Source organism: Apus apus, chromosome 4 (assembly GCF_020740795.1).
Source record: "Apus apus isolate bApuApu2 chromosome 4, bApuApu2.pri.cur, whole genome shotgun sequence".
In the NCBI taxonomy this organism is placed as follows: domain Eukaryota; kingdom Metazoa; phylum Chordata; class Aves; order Apodiformes; family Apodidae; genus Apus; species Apus apus.
In genome coordinates, this window is record NC_067285.1 from 64,676,034 (window position 1) to 64,696,895 (window position 20,862).

The following is a 20,862-nucleotide window of genomic DNA, read 5'->3' on the forward strand; positions in this document are numbered from 1 at the left end:
TGTAGAAGGGACCACAAATCCCCTCAGGACTTTTCAACAGAACAGTACTTTATTCAAACTCGCAGAAAAATATATAGGATAAAACTAGTAAAAAGCAAAGAAGCACAGCAAAACTTACATTGAGATTTCCCTCAGATTAATTGTCAACAAAGAATGAATGGATTGGCAAAACTTGTTGTACTGTTACCTGTATAATCCCAGAGCGAAGTTGGAAAAGAAAGGGAGAAACAGATGGCATGTGTGAGAGAGAAAGACAGAGAAGGAGAGAGAGGGAGAGAGTATGTGTGAGGGAGTGAGGGAGAGAGGGGTGGGGGAGTAAAGATATCACCACCCTCAGGATCGCGCACTGGCGAGAATGAGAGAGAGAGTAAGTGAGAAAGGAGAGAAAAAGTCTGGGGGACTGTGCTTGGTCCCTTTTATACTTAAAAAACCAGCCCTCCCTCAAATTGTATCAGTGGGCATGGTGTCTTGGAGGCCCCGCAGCCCCCTCCCCACAGGGTCCTCTGAATATAATAACTCCCCATAGTTGCACAGCTGCCAAAATGTAACCTTTGTAGTCACGCATGTACAAAGAGTGGGTTACCTTCACCTGTTACCAAGGTTCCAAGGAGCAGGGAAGATTTTATAGCTGAACATGTGCAAGAAACAGATAGACTTCACCTGCCCCTAGAAACAGGGCACAACATCACACAATGCCCCACCCCTGCTATGCAGGTTCCTGTCTGTTTGAGGCATTAACCCATTCAATGCCAGTAACAGGACACAACGCAAGCACCAACACACACCACTCCAGGCATTCTGCTGAACACATAAATGGAGATGGGTTAAACATCTTCTCAAGTGCAGAAGCAGTCCCCAAACATGAGAGATCAGGGACTTGGTGCTCATCTCAGCCTGGTCCTCCAACAATGTCCCGCTCATCCCCGCTCATCCAGTCTCCTAGAAATCACCCTGCTCAATGCCCCAGCAGAAAACAACTCTCTGGGAACCAGGAGAGTCCAGGAGAGTGGACACCCCTCACAAACCTGGTTACACACAGGAGAAACAAACGTGTCTTTGGAAAAAAAACCCTTCCTGACACATTCTCCCCTTACTACACAGGTGAAAATAGCTGCAATTCCACAGACAAGCTTCGCTCCAAAAGGGCTTGTGTGTTTGGCCACAACACCACGTATCCACCATCTTATTTTTCTTTTATTAATTTTTAATCCTTTTGCAAATACCTCAGTGTTAACTGCTGCCAAGTCCAACGCTACCCCTTGGAACCAGAAGAAGCCCAAGCAGTATTGCAAATCTCCTACCTCCACACCTGCTGGAACCAACTGGAGAAGAACCTTTCTGAGCTCTCTGTGCCTTTCAGGCAGGCAGGGCGGGGCATGGCTTGAAGGCAGAGCCACCAATAAAAGCCTCCCCAGAGGCTGCTATGCACCTCTCTGACCCTATCGAGCTCCTCCGCTCAAAAAAAAAGCTGTGCTCGTCAGTGGCCAGCTCTGGACACAGATTAACCACCACTCCGTGCTGGCCCGCACAGTCCCACGCCAGGACTCCCTCCGCCCTCCCTGCCTCCCCCTCAGCTGTGGCCGGCAGCTGCCCAGGGCTGCTCCAGCTCCCCAGCTCTGCCCTTTCACAACACGAGGCTTCGGCTACAGGGACAGCAGCTTCCCTCCACCCTGCTGCAGCGACAGCAACAGCTCTGCTAAGACCACATGGCCACTTCTGGAAAGGTAAGGACAAAGCATTTCCCATGCCCTGCTCTTGGGGAAACATTCTGCAAATGGCTCAGCCTGCCGTCCTCTGACCTTACTGCCCCAACTCATCCAAACCTCTCTGAATTACACGAGCTTCTGGTTTCATACAACTGCATGTCTTGGTACCTGCATGAGGTACTGCATTCCTCCCCTGCTCTGCCCAGCAGCTCGGGAAGGAAAATATTGAACAGTCCTGCTCTGAAAAATGCCCTCCTGCTCAGGCCCACCCTGTGCCCCTGCTTTGGCAGGGAAACAAACACTGCTCTTCAGAGATGCAGTCTTGCAGCCACTCATCCCCTGCACTCAGCCTTGTCCCTGGCAGTACTGTTTCAAGCTGCAAGCTGAATTTTGCTCACATCAAACCAGCTCTGGGGTGATCGGCTTGGGAAATGACACACACAAATCATCCCTCTGGCATTGGAAAAAACTGTCCAGTTGCTGGCCAGAAGGGGACTGTTCCTTAACCACTCTTAGGTACCTTCAGACTAACAGCAAAGCTCTTAACAGGCTTTTCCACTAGGTTGGGTCCACAGTCCGTGTCACAGCACAATCTGTATGATGACATGGTGAAAAATCCACAAAAGCCATTTAAAACCCAATAATGTCCTCAGGGTAAACTTCATACTCTTTGTGTGACAACACACAAGTGGTGTTTCCTCAGACCTTAAACTAGGCCAGGGTGTATTGATCATCACTTGATTTTGTGTACAGCTGAGCACTACCAGTCTCTGCACCTCTCTCTGCACCTTCAGGAGACTGTAGGACAACTGTCCCAACCATGTGCTAAAGGTAAACGTTCCCATGCAGCATAATCCTCTCTATTGCTTCCAGGTTATCAGATGCAGAGCTGCTGTTGCCTGGGCTGTAGGCAAACCACTGTCTATTGAAGAGGTGGAGGTTGCACCTCCAAAGGCAGGTGAAGTCCGTGTCAAGGTAAAAACACGATCCACTATTTTTCTTTTTCTGCCATGTGCCAATTGTGAATCATGTCTTCTAATAGGCCCTGACTCTTCAGAGAAGTCCTCTGAAGAATCCTTCCACAACCCCAGTTACAAAGAGGTCAGACCATTTCAACAGCTCATCATCTTTTCTTTCCTCTCCAAACAGATTGTGGCCACAGGCATCTGTCGCACCGATGACCATGTTTTGCAAGGTTGTTTTCCTAACATGAATTTCCCAGTTATCCCAGGCCATGAAGGAGCTGGGATTGTGGAAAGTGTTGGAGAAGGAGTGAGCTCTGTGAAACCAGGTAAGACATGCACACAAATACACACCCAGGATTCGTGGTCTTCAGGGCCTGCCCAGAAAGAATCATAACATGGTACCTAACATGGGATGTGTATTATTCCAGGTGACAAGGTTATCCCTGTTTGCCTTCCACAGTGTGGGGAATGCAGCTTCTGCCTGAATCCTGAATCCAATTACTGCCTGAAGACCCAGTGAGTTTGCTGTGCCTTTTCCTACACTGAAAAGGAGTCAGCTGTCTCTCAACAGGTCTGACAGTCCCACATGTGCTTTCTTTCATGAAAACAAATGCTTACTCCTCCCAACAGCTTCTCTGAATCACAATGCCTGCTGCCTGACAAGACCAGCCGGTTCACTTGCAAGGGCAAGCAGATCCACCACTTCTTGTGGGTCAGCACCTTTGCAGAATACACCGTGATCCCAGAGTACACCGTTGCCAAGATAGATGCTGCTGCACCTCTGGACAAAGTCTGCTTGCTTGGCTGTGGGTTTTCCACAGGCTACGGAGCTGCCATCAACACTGCCAAGGTTGGTATTCAGGCGTGTCGAGCACAAGCACTGCGTGGCTGCCCTTGCACCCTCACCAGCCCTGTGTGGCAGAAACCTCCTCTTCACACCACAGACTCACAGGGCCCCATGTGGTGCAGGTAAAACCAGGCTCCACCTGTGCTGTCTTTGGTGTTGGAGGAGTTGGCCTCCCTGTTGTCATGGGCTGCAAGGCGGCTGGAGCTTCCCGCATCATTGCCGTTGATATCAACAAGGACAAGTTGGCCAAGGCCAAGGAGCTGGGAGCCACCGACTGCATTAGTCCTCAAGACTTCAAGAAGCCCATCCAGGAAGTGATCACTGAGATGACCGGCCATGGTGTGGACTACTCCTTTGAGGTCATTGGGCATGCAGATACCATGGTAGGTGGCATTTCAGCACCTGTCCTCCCTCCCAGCTCATTAACAGGCTCCTGTCAGGGCAAAACTCACCCCGGAGAGCAGTTCCTGGCCTGCTGCCTACACTGCCAGACTCATCTTTGCTCAGACAGGCAGTCTGTTGGCTTTGGGAGAAAATGATGTATGAGTTTCAAAACGGGCACAGAACCACAGAATTGCTCTGGTTAGAAATGACCAGATAGCTGCACAGAAAGAACACTTTCCTGATAAACTCATCAGCACCTTCTCTAATTCACTTGCCTGTCCCAACAGATTGCTGCCCTGGCTTCCTGCAATATAAACACTGGTGTCTTTGTGATGATTGGGGAAGTGGATGCTGGTTCATCAGTTTCCGTTGATCCTACGCTTCTGCTGACTGGGCGTACATGGAAGGGGTCACTGCTTGGAGGTATGAAACTTGGGACAACATCTTAGATATTTCAGCCTTTTCCCCTCATGATACTTTCCAAATGTCTGTGGAACAAGTACCATTCAGGGGATATGAAGCTATAGCATGAAAGATACTTTTCCTCAGGGTTCTTATTCACCAAGCTCTTGGTCACAAAGAATACTTCAAGCCTGGCAATGTGCCAGGAAGACTCTCTGAGAGGACCTTCCACAACTAAAACCCACAACTAAAGAGGAGTGCTGCATTTCCACTGTTAGATAGGCATGAAACTTGCTTATAAACTGGTAACTGTTCAGACAGTTCAACACACACAACTGTCTAAGTTAACCCATTCTCATACCAAGGAGAGGAAATTTTCTCACAACACAAAGGCACCAGTGCTGGTCACTGAGTCCTGATCCTCACGGCAACTCTACCTTAGAAAATCAGCATTTCCCTGTTTATTCACAGCATGTGGTTTTTTCCATGTCTAGGTTGGAAAACAAGAGATTGTGTCCCCAAATTAGTTTCCAGCTACTTGGAGAAGAAATTCAACTTAGACTTGCTGATCACACACACACTGCCGCTTGCTAAAGTGAACGAGGGATTTGAGTTGTTACGTGCAGGAAAAAGGTGAGACTAGCGGGAGCAAGGTACAGCAAATGTCACCTCCACTAAAAATTCAAGCAGTCCAAACACTCTGCCAGGCAGAGCAGGCAATACTGCCTTCTCAAAAAGCACCTGAGACTTCTGAGGAAGCGGGGACCAGAGCCATGTGTCAGGAGGACCTGCCATTACTCAGAGCAAAGAGTCCATGCCCAGCACAGGAAATCCTCATTGCTCAGGTCAGCAAAGGTCCTGCAGCCCCAGCACTGCTCTGAATCCAGCACATCTCAGCACACTTGCCTTCCCTGCTGCCTGCTCCTGAATGCTCCTAACAACAGCAATTGTAACTCCTCCCTTCATTTCTGCTTTTCAGCATTCGCAGCATCCTGCTCTTTTGAAGGACACAGGAGGCCTAGTGGAGGGAGAGAGCAGCAGACCACCTCCATTCTTGCCCAGCACTTCACGTTGTGGGGTGTGAGAAGACAAGAGCGAGGAACTTGCCAGTGTTGGTGCCACTGTCAGTGCTTCCATGCCCTGCCAAGATCCAGGACATCACTCCCAAAAAACACTTTTACCAATAAAGGTTCAAACTTGTGCCATGCAGTGCACTCAGTCAACAGAGGTTCTGTGGGGCAGGAGGAGCCTCATACCACTCTCCCATCACACCTCTTGTCTCACCAAGCAAGCAACAGCCTTTGCCTCCTCCATTGCTGCTGCTTCCCACCTCACCTGCCTTACACACATCTCTGCCCCCATCTCAGCTTTGTGAATGCTGCTACCTCAACTAAAATACGGGAAGGAAGCCACAGCTGTAGCTGCTGATCTGTGGTTCTCTGGTCTCTGTCTCAGGACCACAATGTGTTTTGCTACAAGAGGTTATCCTGTGGTAAAACCTGTCACTATAGCACCCTTCATTTAAACATGAGGTTTTCTTATCACATTACTTTTTCCTATTCTCTCCTAATTTTCCCTTCTTCAATTAATATTTGTTCTGTTTACATTCTCTGGGCTCTTGAGCTCAGTCTGGTGGCTTTTCTCCTGACCTAGTCTTGTTCTTGATAACAACCTCAGAGAAATTTACAGATTGGAATTGGGAAAAGAAATTACAGGCGCATTTATATCCCATGATATGTAAATGTGTGTACTAGAGGTACTATACCTAGACTTTCAGAAAGTAAAAAGCAAAATTCCTTCTTACGTTGCAGGAGTGCAATTCTGTAGGAGCTACCAGAGTCACAGCTGCTCTGGCAACTAAATTGGTTCTGTGGACAAAAGGAAACGCAAGTATATTTTCCTTATGAGTCCCTTCTAACTTGAGATAGTCTAGGTTTTCATGATTCTATGATAGCAACAACCCAAAATTAGCAATTGCTGTAAGATTTCTCTTCTCTATTTTAAACAGGTTTTCTCCCTCAGCCATTCACTAAGGTGAATAGAATCACTTATAGGCTCAGATGTACTGCACTTGCATCTCACATTCAAACAGAGCAGTGCCGCCTGGCGGTTTCCCGTTCCTGCTGTCCCGGCGCCCCGCCGGCCCGCTCCCGAGCTGGCTTCTGCCTCCAGCAGCCATCCGTGGCCGAGATCCTGCATCCGAGCATCCGTGCAGGCACAGGCTCCTGCAGCCGCCAGCACTACAAAACCACTGTTAGCTCTGCCGCCAGCTGCCACGTGAACACTAACTAACTTAGTTCACTAACATGAGTTAAAGCCACTTTCCAGTAGCTTGGAGATTCTACTGCCCCTTTGGTAACATTCAAGAGCTGGGCAGGATTCCAAACTTCAGCAGATAAGAGAGCTCCTGAAACTCTGCTTGATTCCTAATACATTGTTGCTTTCACAGCTGACCAAATGATTTTGTTTAAAAGACTAGCAAAGGCATTATACATACTAGAAGAAAATGCTGTCAAGCACAACCAAGAAGGTGCCAGCATAAGTCTTCACCCACTTTTATCTTTACTGTTTCCCTTGCATAGGTAGTTTAATACTAACATATTAGAATCAGCACATTTTGTGGTTTATTTTCAATGAAAGCAATTACCTGTGAATATTTAATCACAAACACCCCAAATGACTTATTTCTGTATCTAAAATATTAAAAACCTTTCAGTATTCCAGCCTCATGTGTCTCTACTGCAAAACTATCACAGTCACTTTTATACTGATTTTGAATATATCTAATTAACATGGGCCTTCATTTTGAAAAGTTATTTTACTTTAGTACACTTCAGCATTATGCTAGGATTGATTAGTGAATACTAGGATTAATTAGTGAAATTATTCCTAAAGTTTTTCCTTTGGAACAAACAATTTCTTGAAATACTGGATAATATTTTACATTTATATTTGTATTTACAAACCCAGAATATGTTAATTAACTAAGAAGTCTCCAAAGAAATACCAACCAGCTTTGAACATTTGAAATGAAAACCATTTTAAAAATATATTTGCCATTTTTCAACCAGATGTATTTGCGCTTTACAAAAATAAATGTATGCTGATTTGAAGAATGACAAGAATTTCTAAATTGTTAATTAATATGGAAGTATTATCCTCCAGTACTTGATAGGAAAGTGTAGGAAACTTAAATCAGAATTCAAAAGCATGTTTTTGAGAGCAATGCCCCACAAAATGACTGCCACACTCCAGCATCCACAGCTGAATCCTGTGCACAGGTTATCCCGTGTTTCATAGCATAGGGTTGTTCTAATGAAACGTATATATCAAAACTAATTAAATTACACTGGTTTTACTTGGGAAATTGTATTAATCAGAGAAAAAATTACCTCTGGGTTGATCTAGCACCATTTCTGTTTGGGGAAAACAAACTTGGCAGCATTTGTGTGAATGCAAATCAGTTTTGCCCACAGGTAGGCATTTCAGTCCCCTCCAGCCTCCCTGTGCCCTGCCAATCTGTTCACCCTTGTGTGAGGCAGCAGCCAGCAGTTTCAGTGCCTAACCAGCACCTCCTAGTTCTGAATGTGGCATGAGGCCATTGGTACTCAGGCTGCCCTGGGATGAGCATCCTGACAAATCACTGGCATCTTCTTACAGCTTATACTGGCTTCCAAGCTTGCAAGCGACTTCATGTACTGCATTTTCTTGTACTTCCAAGACAAATTGGGGTTCAGAGAAACCCTCACTAAACACTAATGCCTCCAGAATTGGCACAATAGTACAATTAATTTATTTTTTTTAAAAAGGGAGTGGGAGGGAAGGAATGCAGATCCCTAGTTATTTGGGGCTTTTCCTCCCACCAGCCACATGGAACAGAGAATATCCTCCAAGCAAAAACGTGATTGTTTTTGCTGTCCCAAGTGCTCACAGTGACTCCAAGACCTCCTCTTTTCTAAATCCACACTGATGTTCCTGGTTAGCAGATACCATCTACTAGAACAACACTAAACCCACCCCCACCCCATGTAAAAAACACAGTAGCACTGGGAGCCCTCACCTACAGAACTCATATACAAACCTGAAATACACATGACAAAGTATAGATAGTTCAGTCAAGAGCACAGTGTAGTAACTTGATTTAACTGTATGGCAGCGAGACTAGGAAGAAAGCTGCAAAACCACTTACCATGTCCAGGGCTCCCAAGAGTAAACAGCAACACTGGAGGCAGCATGACTAAACCGCAAGGGAAAGGAAAGCAAGTAAAAACCAACCACTTAAATTTCTGAAATTAGCCAGTGAGCATTAAGGACCTATGGTTAATGTACCTGTGCTTTGGTCTACCAGAATCAGTGCCTGCAGTTTCCAGAATGTCAAAGGAGAGCATCTGTATAGTTTAGCTAAAAAGAAAATGTTTGGAGGCTTTGTGGAAACTGACAAACTAGGGGTGAACATGTGCATGAAATTCACAGGAGAGATTGGAAGAACTGAATTTAACTAAGGAAACAGACAAGGCCTGCTTTGATTCCAACAATAGTGTTTTAGTGAAGACTACCAGAAGTAACTAGTGGGAAGCCTCAAGAAGGCCATGGGACAGACAGCCTGATCACATGCCCATTCATTCCTTCTCAACACCTTTCACCATATGTGAAAACTATGCAGCATTCTCACTGCCGAAATCCAGCTAGGTGTTGGCTTTCTACACATATAACTTGTCATTTTAGTTATGTTTTTAAAATTTATGTTATTTATTAAATATTTTAAATAATTTTCATTATTTTTTATGTTTACTAAAGCTTCTTTTTCCCCAAGCTGGTGGTGTTGTCTAACTATGGTATTTGCTGCGCTTTGTTAGCATGTCACTGGAAAATAAAAATTCCATTTCTTACTGAGGGACACTTAGTTACATCCTGCAATTCCTCACGCACCAGCACCTCTCATGTAAAATCTCAACAGCTCATGGCAGATTTGTTCACCTGACCTTACATGTGATCACCAGACCTCGCAAGAAACCCTTCCTATCCTGCCTGGAGCCAGAAGGTTCTTCAGAAAACCATAGAATGGCTTGGGTCGGAAGGGACTTTAAAGATCACCTAGTTCCAATTCAGGGACACCTCCCACTAGACTAGGTTGCTCAGAGCCCCATCCAACCTGCCCTTGAACACTTCCAGGGACGATGTGGCCTCCACAACTTCCCTTGGCAACCTGTTCCAGTCGTCTCACCTCTCATACTGAAGATTTTTTTCCTAATAACCAATCTAACTCTACACTTTCAACTTCAAACCATTCCTTCTCATCCTATCACTACACACCCTTGTAAAAAGCCCCTCCCCAGCTTTCCTGTAGGCCCTCTTCAGGTACTGGAAGGCCACTATAAGGTCTCCCCTGAGCCTTCTCTTCTCCAGGCTGAACAGCCCTCAGCCTGTCTTCAGAGAAGTGCTCCAGCCCTCTGATCATCCTTGTGGCCCTCTTGTGAACTTGATCAACAAGGTGATCAGGTTAATGATCCCATCTTGTAGTATCTCTTTGCTTCCAAGACTGCCAGATGGGATCTCAAGGGGCCCAGCCAAAACTCACACCTCACTCCAGACCCCTCAGCAAACACTGGAAACGGATTGCTTTCATCCAACTTTGGAGCACCCGGCTGCCCAGCAAAGCCTCCACCACTGCTGCTTAGTGAGCACGGACGCAGGCGTGAGGAACCCGCGCCGGGGAGAGGAGCGCAGCCCCACCCGTGTCCCGCCCGGGGACGGCGCAAGGGCGGGGGCAGGAGCCGCACGCCCCGCCCGCCGCCCCCCAACCGCCCCCAACGGCCGCCCCGCCCCACAACGGCTGCCCCGCCCCGCGCATGCGCCGCTTGGGAGCCGGGGGACGGGCCGGGGGGGGCTTCTCCTTCCCCTTCCCCTTCCCCTTCCTCTTCCCTTTCCGCTGGGAAGCGGCAGCCGATTGCGATGGCCAGTGGGGTGAGGAGGCGGCGGCGGCGGCAGCGCGCAGAGGGGCCTTGCGCGGCGCCGGCGGGGGCTGCAGGGGCGCTGCAGAAGCCGGGAAGCACCGCACTGTGAAGGTGCCTTCATGGCGTCTGCAGCCCCCGCCGGCGCCCTGCGGGCCACGGTGCTGGGGACCGTGCTGGGGGGCTTTCCGGAGCCTGGGGGGGCTGGGGTGGAGGGAGGCTGTGGGCTCTCGCTGGTTTGTTTGCTCCCGGTAGCGAAAGCCGGGGTGCAGGGGTTGGCCTGGCGTCTCCTCGCCCCTGCTGCGCCTCGAAGGGGTGAGGCTGGTGCCGTTCTTTGCGGGGGCCAGGCTGCTGCTCTGGGTATTTGTAGGGGTAGGAGGAAAAAATGAAAGCGTTGCTTTCCGACGTGTGTTAGAATCGACAACTCGCCCTCCCCACGTGCGTTTTCTGGATCTGAGGGTTCTGCTTGTGTGCTTTAAGTCGTTTTTAGTAATGGTGGTGGAAGAAAAAGCAGAAGACCTTGACCTTGCATGGTTGCCTATGGGCTTTAGACTTCAGCTTGAAGGAAGGGGAAAACGGGGCTGGGAAAATGTTTGCTCTTCGGTGCACGTTTGGTTGCTACAGGGCAGTAAGGAGCTCCTGTCATTTGAGATGGGCGGGCTGGGGAAATGCACAGTTCGCCTTCAGTGGTTGTTTTTTTTTTTCCTGTGACTTTTGGGTGGGAGAAGAAAGGATGGGTGCACGTTAGGGAAGATGCTGCTTTGCAGCAAGAGTGATTCTTGGGGATGCTCTTTGGCAGTGGTGCCGGTCTATTTTTTCATGGACCCTGAACCCTGCTTGCTCTCATTGCCTGTCAAGTTTACTGCTTTGCTTTCAAAACATCATGATAGTCCAAACCTTCTTAATACTGCTTTCATTTCTGTGCAGCTGTTGAGTGCCTTGGGTCTTAGCAGGCTGTCTGGTCTCACTTCTCCAGATGCTGATGGGTTGTCTGGGCCAGCAGCAGTTTCAGAGCAGACAGGGCAGCTTGTAACACTGCCCAGAACTTGATTTCATCCTGAGTGAGGGAGCTGATGGTGTTTGTTGCTACAACCGACTCCATAGTTATGTTCATGTGCTAATAGATTCATAGAGAAAATGAAGTACTCATGAAGTTTTTTATTTCCAGTGGTTGGCTTTAAGATTTTCAGCAAAGCAACAGCAGAAAGCTTTGAATGTTGACAGGTCAGAAGATGGGGCTTTTCTGATATACATTCTGAATAGTCCAGGGGCCTTTATGGCTGTACGAGCTGACTGCAATTTCAAAAGGCAGCTTCTTTGAGAGTTTATGAAGTTCAGAAATTATTATTTCAAAATATGCTTCCAGATGTGCAATGTTAGTTTTAAGAAGATCAACATTTATCCTGTAAGGAGACTTTTCTCCCCTCCTCAATCCTGTAGAAGGATTAAGTTTGTGGAAATTCAGATTTTAGGAATGTGCAGTCTCCTGTGCGAGAACAAGTGACTGTGAGGGGAGGATGAGGGATGGATTGAAATCCAGTAAATTATTTACCAAATGATGGTTCCTCTTGCACTTTGTGCCTTGAATTTAGATTTTTTGGCAAAACCTTCAATACATTTAGAGATTATGATCAGATGCCTAGACTGTGACTCCACAGGTAGTTACAGTGTCACGTTAGGTGCATTTGTATAATATTTACCCTTGTAATAAAAAGAAGGGCAAGGGGAAGTCGTGGTTTTAGGGTAAAGGTGTTTCTGCCTAATCTAGGGCTCTAGCCAGCTGGAGAAATGGGTACCTGTTTTCTGTTAAAAAGCTTCAGGCTTTTTAGGGTTGGTGACTTTTATTTCAGCCAGTTAAAGCCAAGGTAAAGGGCTGCAGTTCTGCTATTTCAGAGGTTGTTAATTGGTTCAATTATGTTTCAATGTTCAATACTGTTTATTGTACAACAAAAAAAGCTACAGAAGGCTGTAAACTACCCATTATACCCTCCTGTGCACATAGGTGATTAATCAAACCTGGCAAGCTCAACAGGTGGTCTTGGCGCTGTTGTCTCTTCCAGACAGTGAAATTTCAAAAAGGCTGGATGACTGTCTGGTCTTGGGAATTTGCATTAATCTCCTCTCAGTGATTCCATGTGAATACCACAACTAGTTTGAACGTGCAAAATATCATTTTCTTATATTGGCTTATAATGCATGCTATGAAATCGTTCATATTTCCAGTGGTCATAGCAAGACCATGGCTTAGACCATGCTTGCATAGAAGAAAATCAGTGTAAGTCTTCTGGTATAACTGAATTATTCCAAAATACATGGATGCTACTCTGGGATCTGTTCCAAAGCAGTCTAGTCTACAACGGCATTCCTCATCAGGTTTTATGTAGATAAGGTCTTTGAATTTGATTTCACAACTTATCTGAGTGTCCTGCAGGAAACTATTGTGTATCACATTTGCTGAAAGATTCTGTGTCTGTCAGAAAGCAAAATTCAGATTATTTGATACCCTGCTCATTTTATCATGGGGGGCAGACTGGGAGTCACACTTTGTAAAACGGACATATAAGGGTACTCCAGATGATCAGCCCTGTAGCACCTGAAACTGCTCTAATGCCTGCTGGTCTCTGTCAGTTGTGCCTATGTACCTATTGATAGGATTGGGTTTACAGATCCACAAATCCTGCTCTCTAATCCAGGCTCTGCACCAATTTGCTTGAAAAGCTTCCTGGGATGTACGTGGTTGCAGAGCAGGATTTGTCACAGTGCTGAGAGCAGGGGATGAAGACTTGCTAACGTGAGCTCTGCAGAGGTGTTAGTGCACAGTAACTCACTGACAATAACTATAGCAAAATCTATCTGGTCTCTATGCATCACTGGAGGGCTTTGCGTGTCAGCTGCATGCACATGCATCTTGCCAAAATCATAATTGAAAGCCATCCTTATAAGGAACAAGAAATTCACTCTTCATGTAAGTCTCGGACTGTTATTTGGCTTCCAGTTTGCTTCCTGAGTTTTTTAACTTTGAACAGTGTGCTTGAGGAACACATCTCAAATGAATGCCAGTCTCATTTTAAACAACCATTTTTATTATGCAAACTTTCCATACCTATTGCTCATTTCACTGCAGTATTTTGAGTATCTCCTAAGTGCTTCTGGGCTGCTTATATTTTTGCCTAATAAGAGAATGACATCCAAATTTCAGATCTTGGTTCACTCATTATTTAGCTTCCTGAAAGCAAATGTAGGGCAATTAAGTCTTGAAATTACGAATTTCAGATCTGGGATTCTTTCCAAAGGTCAGTAGTGTTTCTCACATTTTCTCACTTGGTTGAACAGGAGTTATTTTAAATGAACCATACAACAGATGTCCTCTTTTTTTGTTGTTGTCTTACAGGTTATTAAATGTAAGGCTGCTGTTGCCTGGCAGGCAGGCAAACCTCTCTCTCTTGAAGAGGTAGAGGTTGCTCCACCAAAAGCTCATGAAGTTCGTATCAAGGTAATTAAATCAGTCGTTAGCTGGATGCATTGTATTTTGGGAGTATTAAAGCTGAACAGTTTGTTTAACAACAAATGTTGAACAGATAACATTAGTTAATTAGTATCTCAGCTGGCTTTACATAGAAGAAAATTATGGTATTTAGATCTTCCATTTATGAAAAAAACTTAATTTCTACTGGTCTTGCTTCACAATCTGGACTAAAGATCATGGTGAGTCTTGGGGATCAATTCCAGTTGTTACAGACAACACTCCCACAAAACATCTGAGCTAGGAACACCTTCAATTTTGTTTGAAGCGCAGCAGGTTGTGCCCTGTTGCAGCTGTGTAACACACTGGATTTTACTTCAGTCAGGCCGTAAGTTACTGGCTGCTGAGCTGTGACTGGTCTTCTGGATTCCCCATACCCAAGTTTCTGATTTCATCAGGGCTTACCAGTAGCCCATATCTGCCAAAAAGTGTATGTAAGGTGAAATTCATGTCTGTAGAAGTAGTGCATGCATAGTGCTTAAGACTTAAACTGGATTTATGCAGTTCTGTGTGGTGTCTCTGGTCATTTTTCCTGAGACGCTCACTTATTTGAAATCTGAGATGCCAACCTACTTTGAGACAACTGGGGAGTACTGATTTCTAGCTTTGGGAAACCAGATGTCATCATCTACCTGTTTCAATGTCAGAATTTAGTTGATGGAAAGGAGAGATGTACTATCATGAGTTTACTGTTTCAAAAGAAGAAAAAGCAGCTAGCCTTGGCACACCTGTGCCTTGCCAGGAGTAAAGGTATTTTGGCCATATCACAAATGCTGCCAGGATTGCCAAATTTGTCCAGCAGTTGTTCTGAATTTCTGATCAAAGGGAAATACTTACATCTGTGCTACTATTAGGTTCTTCAAAGTGCCTCAGATTATATATTTCTTCACAGATAATTGCCACTGCTGTCTGTCACACTGATGCCTATACTCTGAGTGGTGCTGATCCTGAAGGATGTTTCCCTGTGATCTTGGGTCATGAAGGAGCAGGAATTGTAGAGAGTGTCGGGGAAGGAGTAACAAAAGTAAAGCCAGGTAAGACAGCATGTTACAAGTTTTCTGTCTTCCTTAAAAGTGTTACTTTACTACAAGGTTATCTGTCAAATTGGGCCACTGAAATGCTATCCTGCAGGAGTTAATAGAATATTCTATTCTGCGGTGTGTGCCTGTGTAGACTTCTCATCCGTGAGATACAACACTAATCTAGTCTGTGTTCTTAGTTTAATGCTTGAAAGACCCCAGCATACCAATGTCTTACTTGAAATCAGATCAATATACTTAGAACAGGGTGTTTTTTAAATTATAGTTTGTAACTGTTGGTTGAATTAAAGGGCTTAAAAATGTTTAATCATGTTGTTCACTGTTGATCTGGGGTTGTTTTGTTTTACAGTAACATTCCTATTCTGGAATGATGAACTTCTGATCAGCTGTCTTCTCAGACATGAGAAAAGTATTTTCTCTAGCACTTTCTATAAACAATGCTACTCTATACTGTAAAGTTTTTAATACACAAGATTTTAAGTGAACACAAGCTAACATAAAAGCCATGGAAATTAAGCTGAGGTTTTTCCTAATGCCTTGCTTGACTAGATAAAGTCACAGGATTTTTTTTATTATTTTTTTTGTAGGGGACACTGTAATCCCTCTATACATCCCCCAGTGTGGAGAGTGCAAGTTTTGTAAGAATCCTAAAACAAATCTGTGCCAGAAGATAAGGTCTGTATGCTTTTTATTTTGGCACATGGCATCGTATTTGGTCAATGTATACCTGTTCTAGTTATCAAAAGTAACTGACAGGGATTATCTCTGAAGAATAAATCTCTTGATGCATCATTTAATGAGTTGGAAAGTATGTGTTTTAGAGGGTCTGTTAGGCAGTACTTTCCATTCTTCCTTAAAATGTCTTTTTGCCCTTAAATAAATCTTTTTCTCTGTTTTCATGTGTGTGAAAATGTAAACTGTTAGCTTGTGTCTACAGCTTTGAAACCATAAATGCTCTGACTCCATGTTTAATCCATATTTAAGGGAATTTAGCTTTTGGGAGTCAACACCAAAGCTGTCAAGCAGTACAGAAAACTCTTTTTTCCTTACCACCTGCTTCCTATCTAAATGTCCAGCTTCCATTCATTCTGAAAAGAAGTTTCCCAAAAACTAACAGAAATCCAGTGACACATTTGATAGGGAGGGTGCATTGAAGGAGGGGTAGACAGGGGTGTGGTACTATGGCACAAGCAATTAGCATTGGTAGCTAGCAAGGTCAGGGTGTTGATAAACTACATTTCTTTCACTGCCTCCATGAAGGAATTAGCAGCATCAAATTTTAAGAGTTTAGCATGTAGTTTCTCTGAAGTCCTGGGTTTATTAGAACAATTAAAAACCAAAAAACGCAGTGCAAGTATGCCCTGCATCTCTGTACTGCTTATAGGATACTGTCTGGTGAGTTATTTACTGCTTAAGATTCTGATTGTATTTTCCTGTCTTTGCTTTAAGAATTACTCAAGGGAAAGGACTCATGCCCGATGGTACCAGCAGATTCACCTGCAAAGGAAAGCAGGTTTATCACTTCATGGGGACTAGCACCTTCTCAGAGTATACTGTGGTGGCTGATATCTCAGTAGCCAAGATAAATGCTGCAGCACCTCTTGATAAAGTGTGCTTGCTGGGTTGTGGCATCTCTACTGGCTATGGGGCTGCTGTTAACACTGCTAAGGTAAAGGCTCTGGTTGCCTCTGGCTTGTCTCTGCATCTGAGCCAAAGTACCCAGCTTAGGAACTAGATTAAGGCTGTAAACACGATGTACGAAATTTATTTGTTCTTCCTCTTCAACTGATGAAGTTTATCTAGGAATTTCTAACTTCTCCACAAAGGCCACATGAGGTTAGAAGAACCAGATGCCCTTTAGAGGAAATCCATGTAGAAGATTCTGCATCTCTTTTGATACTATATATACATGTTACTTTTCCAATTAATCTTGCTCAAAGTCATTCTGATAATTTGAAGGTCAGGGTGAGACAAAGCTGGTAGGTGACTGTGCATGAATCTAGGGCAGGTGATGGCTCCTATGGGTCTTCAGGCAAAAAGAAAAGCTTAGTACCTAAAGAGCTTTTGGATTAAAATTCTGTGGTTTCACTTATCTAAGTGATAAAGTCTCATAGTCTTGCTTCATTTGCTTCAGTGTTCCTACTCAGGAATTTTCTCTGTTCCTCATGGTTTTTTTCTTATTCCTAGGTGGAAGCTGGCTCTACGTGTGCTATCTTTGGTTTAGGAGGAGTTGGTCTGGCAGTTATTATGGGCTGTAAAATAGCAGGAGCATCCCGGATCATCGGCATCGACCTTAATAAGGATAAGTATGCCAAAGCCAAAGAGTTTGGAGCTACTGAGTGCATTAGCCCTGAAGACTTCAAGAAGCCTATACAGGAGGTGTTGGTTGAGATGACTGATGGTGGCGTAGACTACTCATTTGAGTGCATTGGGAATGTTGGAGTCATGGTGAGTGCCTAACAGTAGTACAGAGAGGGAGGGGATAGCTAGCTGCCACTCAAGTTTTTTAGCTAAATAGCAAAATGAGCCTCCTTCTTGTCACAGAAAACATGCCATACTAATTTATTTATATTTTAAATTGTAATTACAACTGCTCTGACTGAAAAGGTCAGTTTACATCCAATTCTAATTATGTAATGAAAGCAGATGGTACTTTTTAAGTTGAAAATGGCACTCATAATTAACAAACCTGTTAATGCTTATTGGGAGTTCTTTGAAATTCTGAGTTTTCATATGTTGACAGTTGAAAAATTTAGAAAATCCACTTAAAACGTATTGTGCAATGAACAGTAAAATCTCAAGAACCACTCAGTATTTCCCTAATTCCTTAACTAATTAATTTAACCTTTGGAAATGTAGAAGTATTACTGAATGTAAGGCTGGGTTTTCAGAAATTACAACAGTCCTGTCAGTAACATGGTCTACACTCTCTCTGATTATGGTTTATCCCAACTCCCAGTGGGAGCTCAGAGTGACTTCTCTGGAAACCAGATGGGATATAAAAAGAGCAAAGTAAATCCTTAACAGTATAAGGAGTCTGAACCGATGGAAAATTTAATGTAATTTTTAGTGTATTTATTGTTCCTTAAATACTAATGTGATTCATAAACTGGGGGAAATTAAACACAACCTGAGCCAGACTAGGCAGCATAAACTTTTATCAGTAAAAGCTCTGCTTTGTCCTGTCCATTTGTGAAGAGAGCTGCCTTGGAGGCCTGCCACAAAGGCTGGGGAGTCAGCGTGATAGTCGGAGTAGCTGCTTCTGGTCAGGAGATCTCCACAAGGCCATTCCAGCTGGTAACTGGGCGGACATGGAAAGGGACCGCGTTTGGAGGTATGGGGATAAAAATAACTTACTTGGGTTAAAGGTGGGAAGAACACACCTGCCTTGCTTTTGCCAGAGATGTACTACTCAGAGTATTCATAAATGCTGTGTTGACTTTTAAGATAAAGACTTTGAAATCTGCTATTCCTACGGACAGGCTACAAAGAAACATGTTGATATGGTATCTCATATTTTGAAGAGAGAATATAACTATATGCTATTAAGTACTAGGGAGTGGTATAGAGGGATTGCTTTATTACCAAGTGAAGGTGTTTGGTCCAGTGAAAGGACCTAGTCTCTGGGGAGGTGGGAATTTACAAACATGTTTGTGTTGCTTAACCACTAAGCAAACTGTGTGTCTAACAGGGGAACTTGCCATAAAAATCTTTAAAAGAAAGCAAGTGCCTGATCCATGCTTTCCGCTGTCAAACCAAAAAACACATTTTTGTGAGACTTTTGCTGCTACCAGTAACTTTGGGATTTCAGTTTAAGTTCATGGGAGGTATCCAAACTTGATGTTGTTGTTACACTGCCCTTTTTCCAAGTAATAAAAAACTTAGTTGTGTTATAAAGATCCGTAGAGGGGCTGATAGAGATGCAGTGTGCATGCTTTCCTAGGTGAGGGCTGTTATGTTTAACGCTGAAATACCTAGTGAACTGTTAGTGAACTTAAATGTTCGGATTATGTATGCTCTTGCCAGACCTAGCTGTCCTCTTGCATTCCTTACTCACTGCCTGCCAAGAGCAGGAGGGACAAACATGTCACTGATCTCAGTTCCTTTTCATAGTTATGACACAAAGTGCCCATGTAAGTGTTGCATTCTTTTGTTTGTTTTCAAAGTGAGTGGTAAAGAGAAAAACAAATGCACACTTTCTGTCTTTCAGGCTGGAAGAGTGTAGACAGTGTACCAAAACTGGTCACTGACTACATGTCCGAGAAGATCAAGGTTGATGAATTTGTGACACATACCCTGCCTTTTAACAAAATCAATGAGGCTTTTGAGCTGATGCATACAGGAAAGAGGTAATATTCATAATATTGAAAGGTGTAGAAAATATTTCTTGATGAAACACTGTCAAAATGTAGGTTCCCTGACCGCTATCAGGTTTTTAACAGGGAGGATACAGGCTGACATATACCATGCACACTCAGGGATAAACGATTATACTTTCTCTGAGCTTCTACGCGTGTGCCAAAACACAGGCAGAGAGTAAAAGCCAGCAACAATAAGGAAAATACACAAGTATGTAAAGTTGATAAAGGGGACAAGTCAGTCTTAGGTTTCCAACATTGCTAAAATATTCATCCTCAGAAAACAACGAAAGAGATGGAAGGGGAGTTTACATGAATTCATGTTTACAAGTCATTAGACTATTAGTCTATTTTAATTAAATAGTAAATTTCAGTGTATTTTCAAACTATTCAGGATAGATTACCAGCACAATCAGTCACTTCAAATGATCTTTAATACGCTGCTTTCCCTCTAATCTGAACTGGGGTAGAACATTCATGTAATGGGTTTGTAAGTCTTTTATACAGCAGTTTCTGCCTTTATTAATATAAATGGCAGTTTGGATGGTTCATACTGCATACTGCAGATTAGGCCATAGTTAAACTTTGTAGTGAGGCCCAACTCTACTGTGTATTGAAGTGACTCTACTTGTTGGTAAAAATCTTACACAGAAGAGGGGAAAGGATTGGATGGTTTTAGCCTGAGGGTGTGTTAAATGTCTTTTCAAGAGCAGGCCTCTTTTGTCTTACAAAAAGACAGAAGTTAAAGTATGTCTCAGCAACGAAAGGGATGGGAGAGAAGGGAAGAAAATGGACTTCTTGGTAATGCTTTTTTTTCTTTTCCATTTTAAGCATTCGAACTGTGCTAATGCTTTAGAGCCAAATGTGGACCATCCAGTTGGCCAGCAACATGATAACGGTCCAACTAGAATGGAATTTCTGATAGAGGGTAGAATCAAGCAAATGGAAGATTCACTGGGACTGGGAAGACTGTAATCTAGGGTGAGCATTCTGAGTATTAAATAACAAAAAATCTGTAATCACTGAATAGCCTTATATAATGAGCACTGGTTGTGGAACTTCTATTTCTGTACTTGTTCTTCAAATTCAATAGTGCCTAACTCAATCTACTTAATAAAAGCTTATTTCTAAACAGTGTTGGAATTATTGAACATTAAGACTGTGACTATGATTGCTGGGTCTTATTGTTTCCCTCTAGTGATTTTGAAGTATGTGTGCACATGACAGAAGAAGAGCATTCTTCAGAGTCAATGGCAAATTATATGGGGTTCATTAAGCAGTTTGCTAAGCACAGCTGGCATGAGCAGCAGCACTGATGTGCTGTAACTGTACTGAGAGAGTGCCAAGAAGTCCAACAGCTGTCAAACTTCTGAGGCTATTGTAGAACTACAGAGCATGTACAATCCAGCTCTACCTTGAAACCAACTCTAGAGCAGAGAGTGTGGTTGGATGTATGACCCAAGTACCTGTGTTCACTTGGGAAGTCCATATTCTCCCTTAGTTCCTATGTGGCTCATTACAGTAGCTCTAGGCAGGCCCTGTTGTAAAGATGATAGCATAGACAACTCCAGTCACTCTCCCTAGTGGTGTCCTCCAAGACTTCAGTAGCACAGTTCTGCCATTTTCTTAAACTTGCAGCTTAAGCAGCGTTTTGCAGCCAACACTGAAAATCTCTATTTAGTCAGA

The 20,862-nt window shown here is 44.0% G+C and overlaps 2 protein-coding genes across 3 annotated transcripts; both read left to right on the forward strand.

Moving 5' to 3' along the window:
• Positions 1–1,068: 1,068 nt before the first annotated feature.
• Positions 1,069–7,022, forward strand: LOC127384594 (alcohol dehydrogenase 1). Of its 2 annotated transcripts, XM_051619245.1 has the most exons (9): positions 1,069–1,724; positions 2,580–2,681; positions 2,856–2,997; positions 3,100–3,187; positions 3,302–3,521; positions 3,641–3,901; positions 4,190–4,325; positions 4,799–4,937; positions 5,284–5,386. In XM_051619245.1, the coding sequence occupies exons 1-9, from the start codon at positions 1,707–1,709 to the stop codon at positions 5,306–5,308; spliced, it is 1,131 nt and encodes a 376-aa protein (XP_051475205.1). In that variant the 5' UTR covers positions 1,069–1,706; the 3' UTR covers positions 5,309–5,386. The 2 variants fall into 2 exon arrangements, with proteins under 2 accessions (XP_051475205.1, XP_051475204.1); XM_051619244.1 differs by lacking the exon at positions 4,799–4,937 and having other exon boundaries at positions 5,284–7,022.
• Positions 7,023–10,152: 3,130 nt separating this feature from the next.
• LOC127384947 (alcohol dehydrogenase class-3) lies at positions 10,153–20,308 on the forward strand. Its single transcript, XM_051620059.1, has 9 exons — positions 10,153–10,268; positions 13,647–13,748; positions 14,671–14,812; positions 15,406–15,493; positions 16,268–16,487; positions 17,006–17,266; positions 18,017–18,152; positions 19,029–19,167; positions 20,008–20,308. Exons 1-9 carry the CDS (start codon positions 10,257–10,259, stop codon positions 20,030–20,032), a joined length of 1,125 nt encoding a protein of 374 aa, XP_051476019.1. The 5' UTR covers positions 10,153–10,256; the 3' UTR covers positions 20,033–20,308.
• Positions 20,309–20,862: the final 554 nt, after the last annotated feature.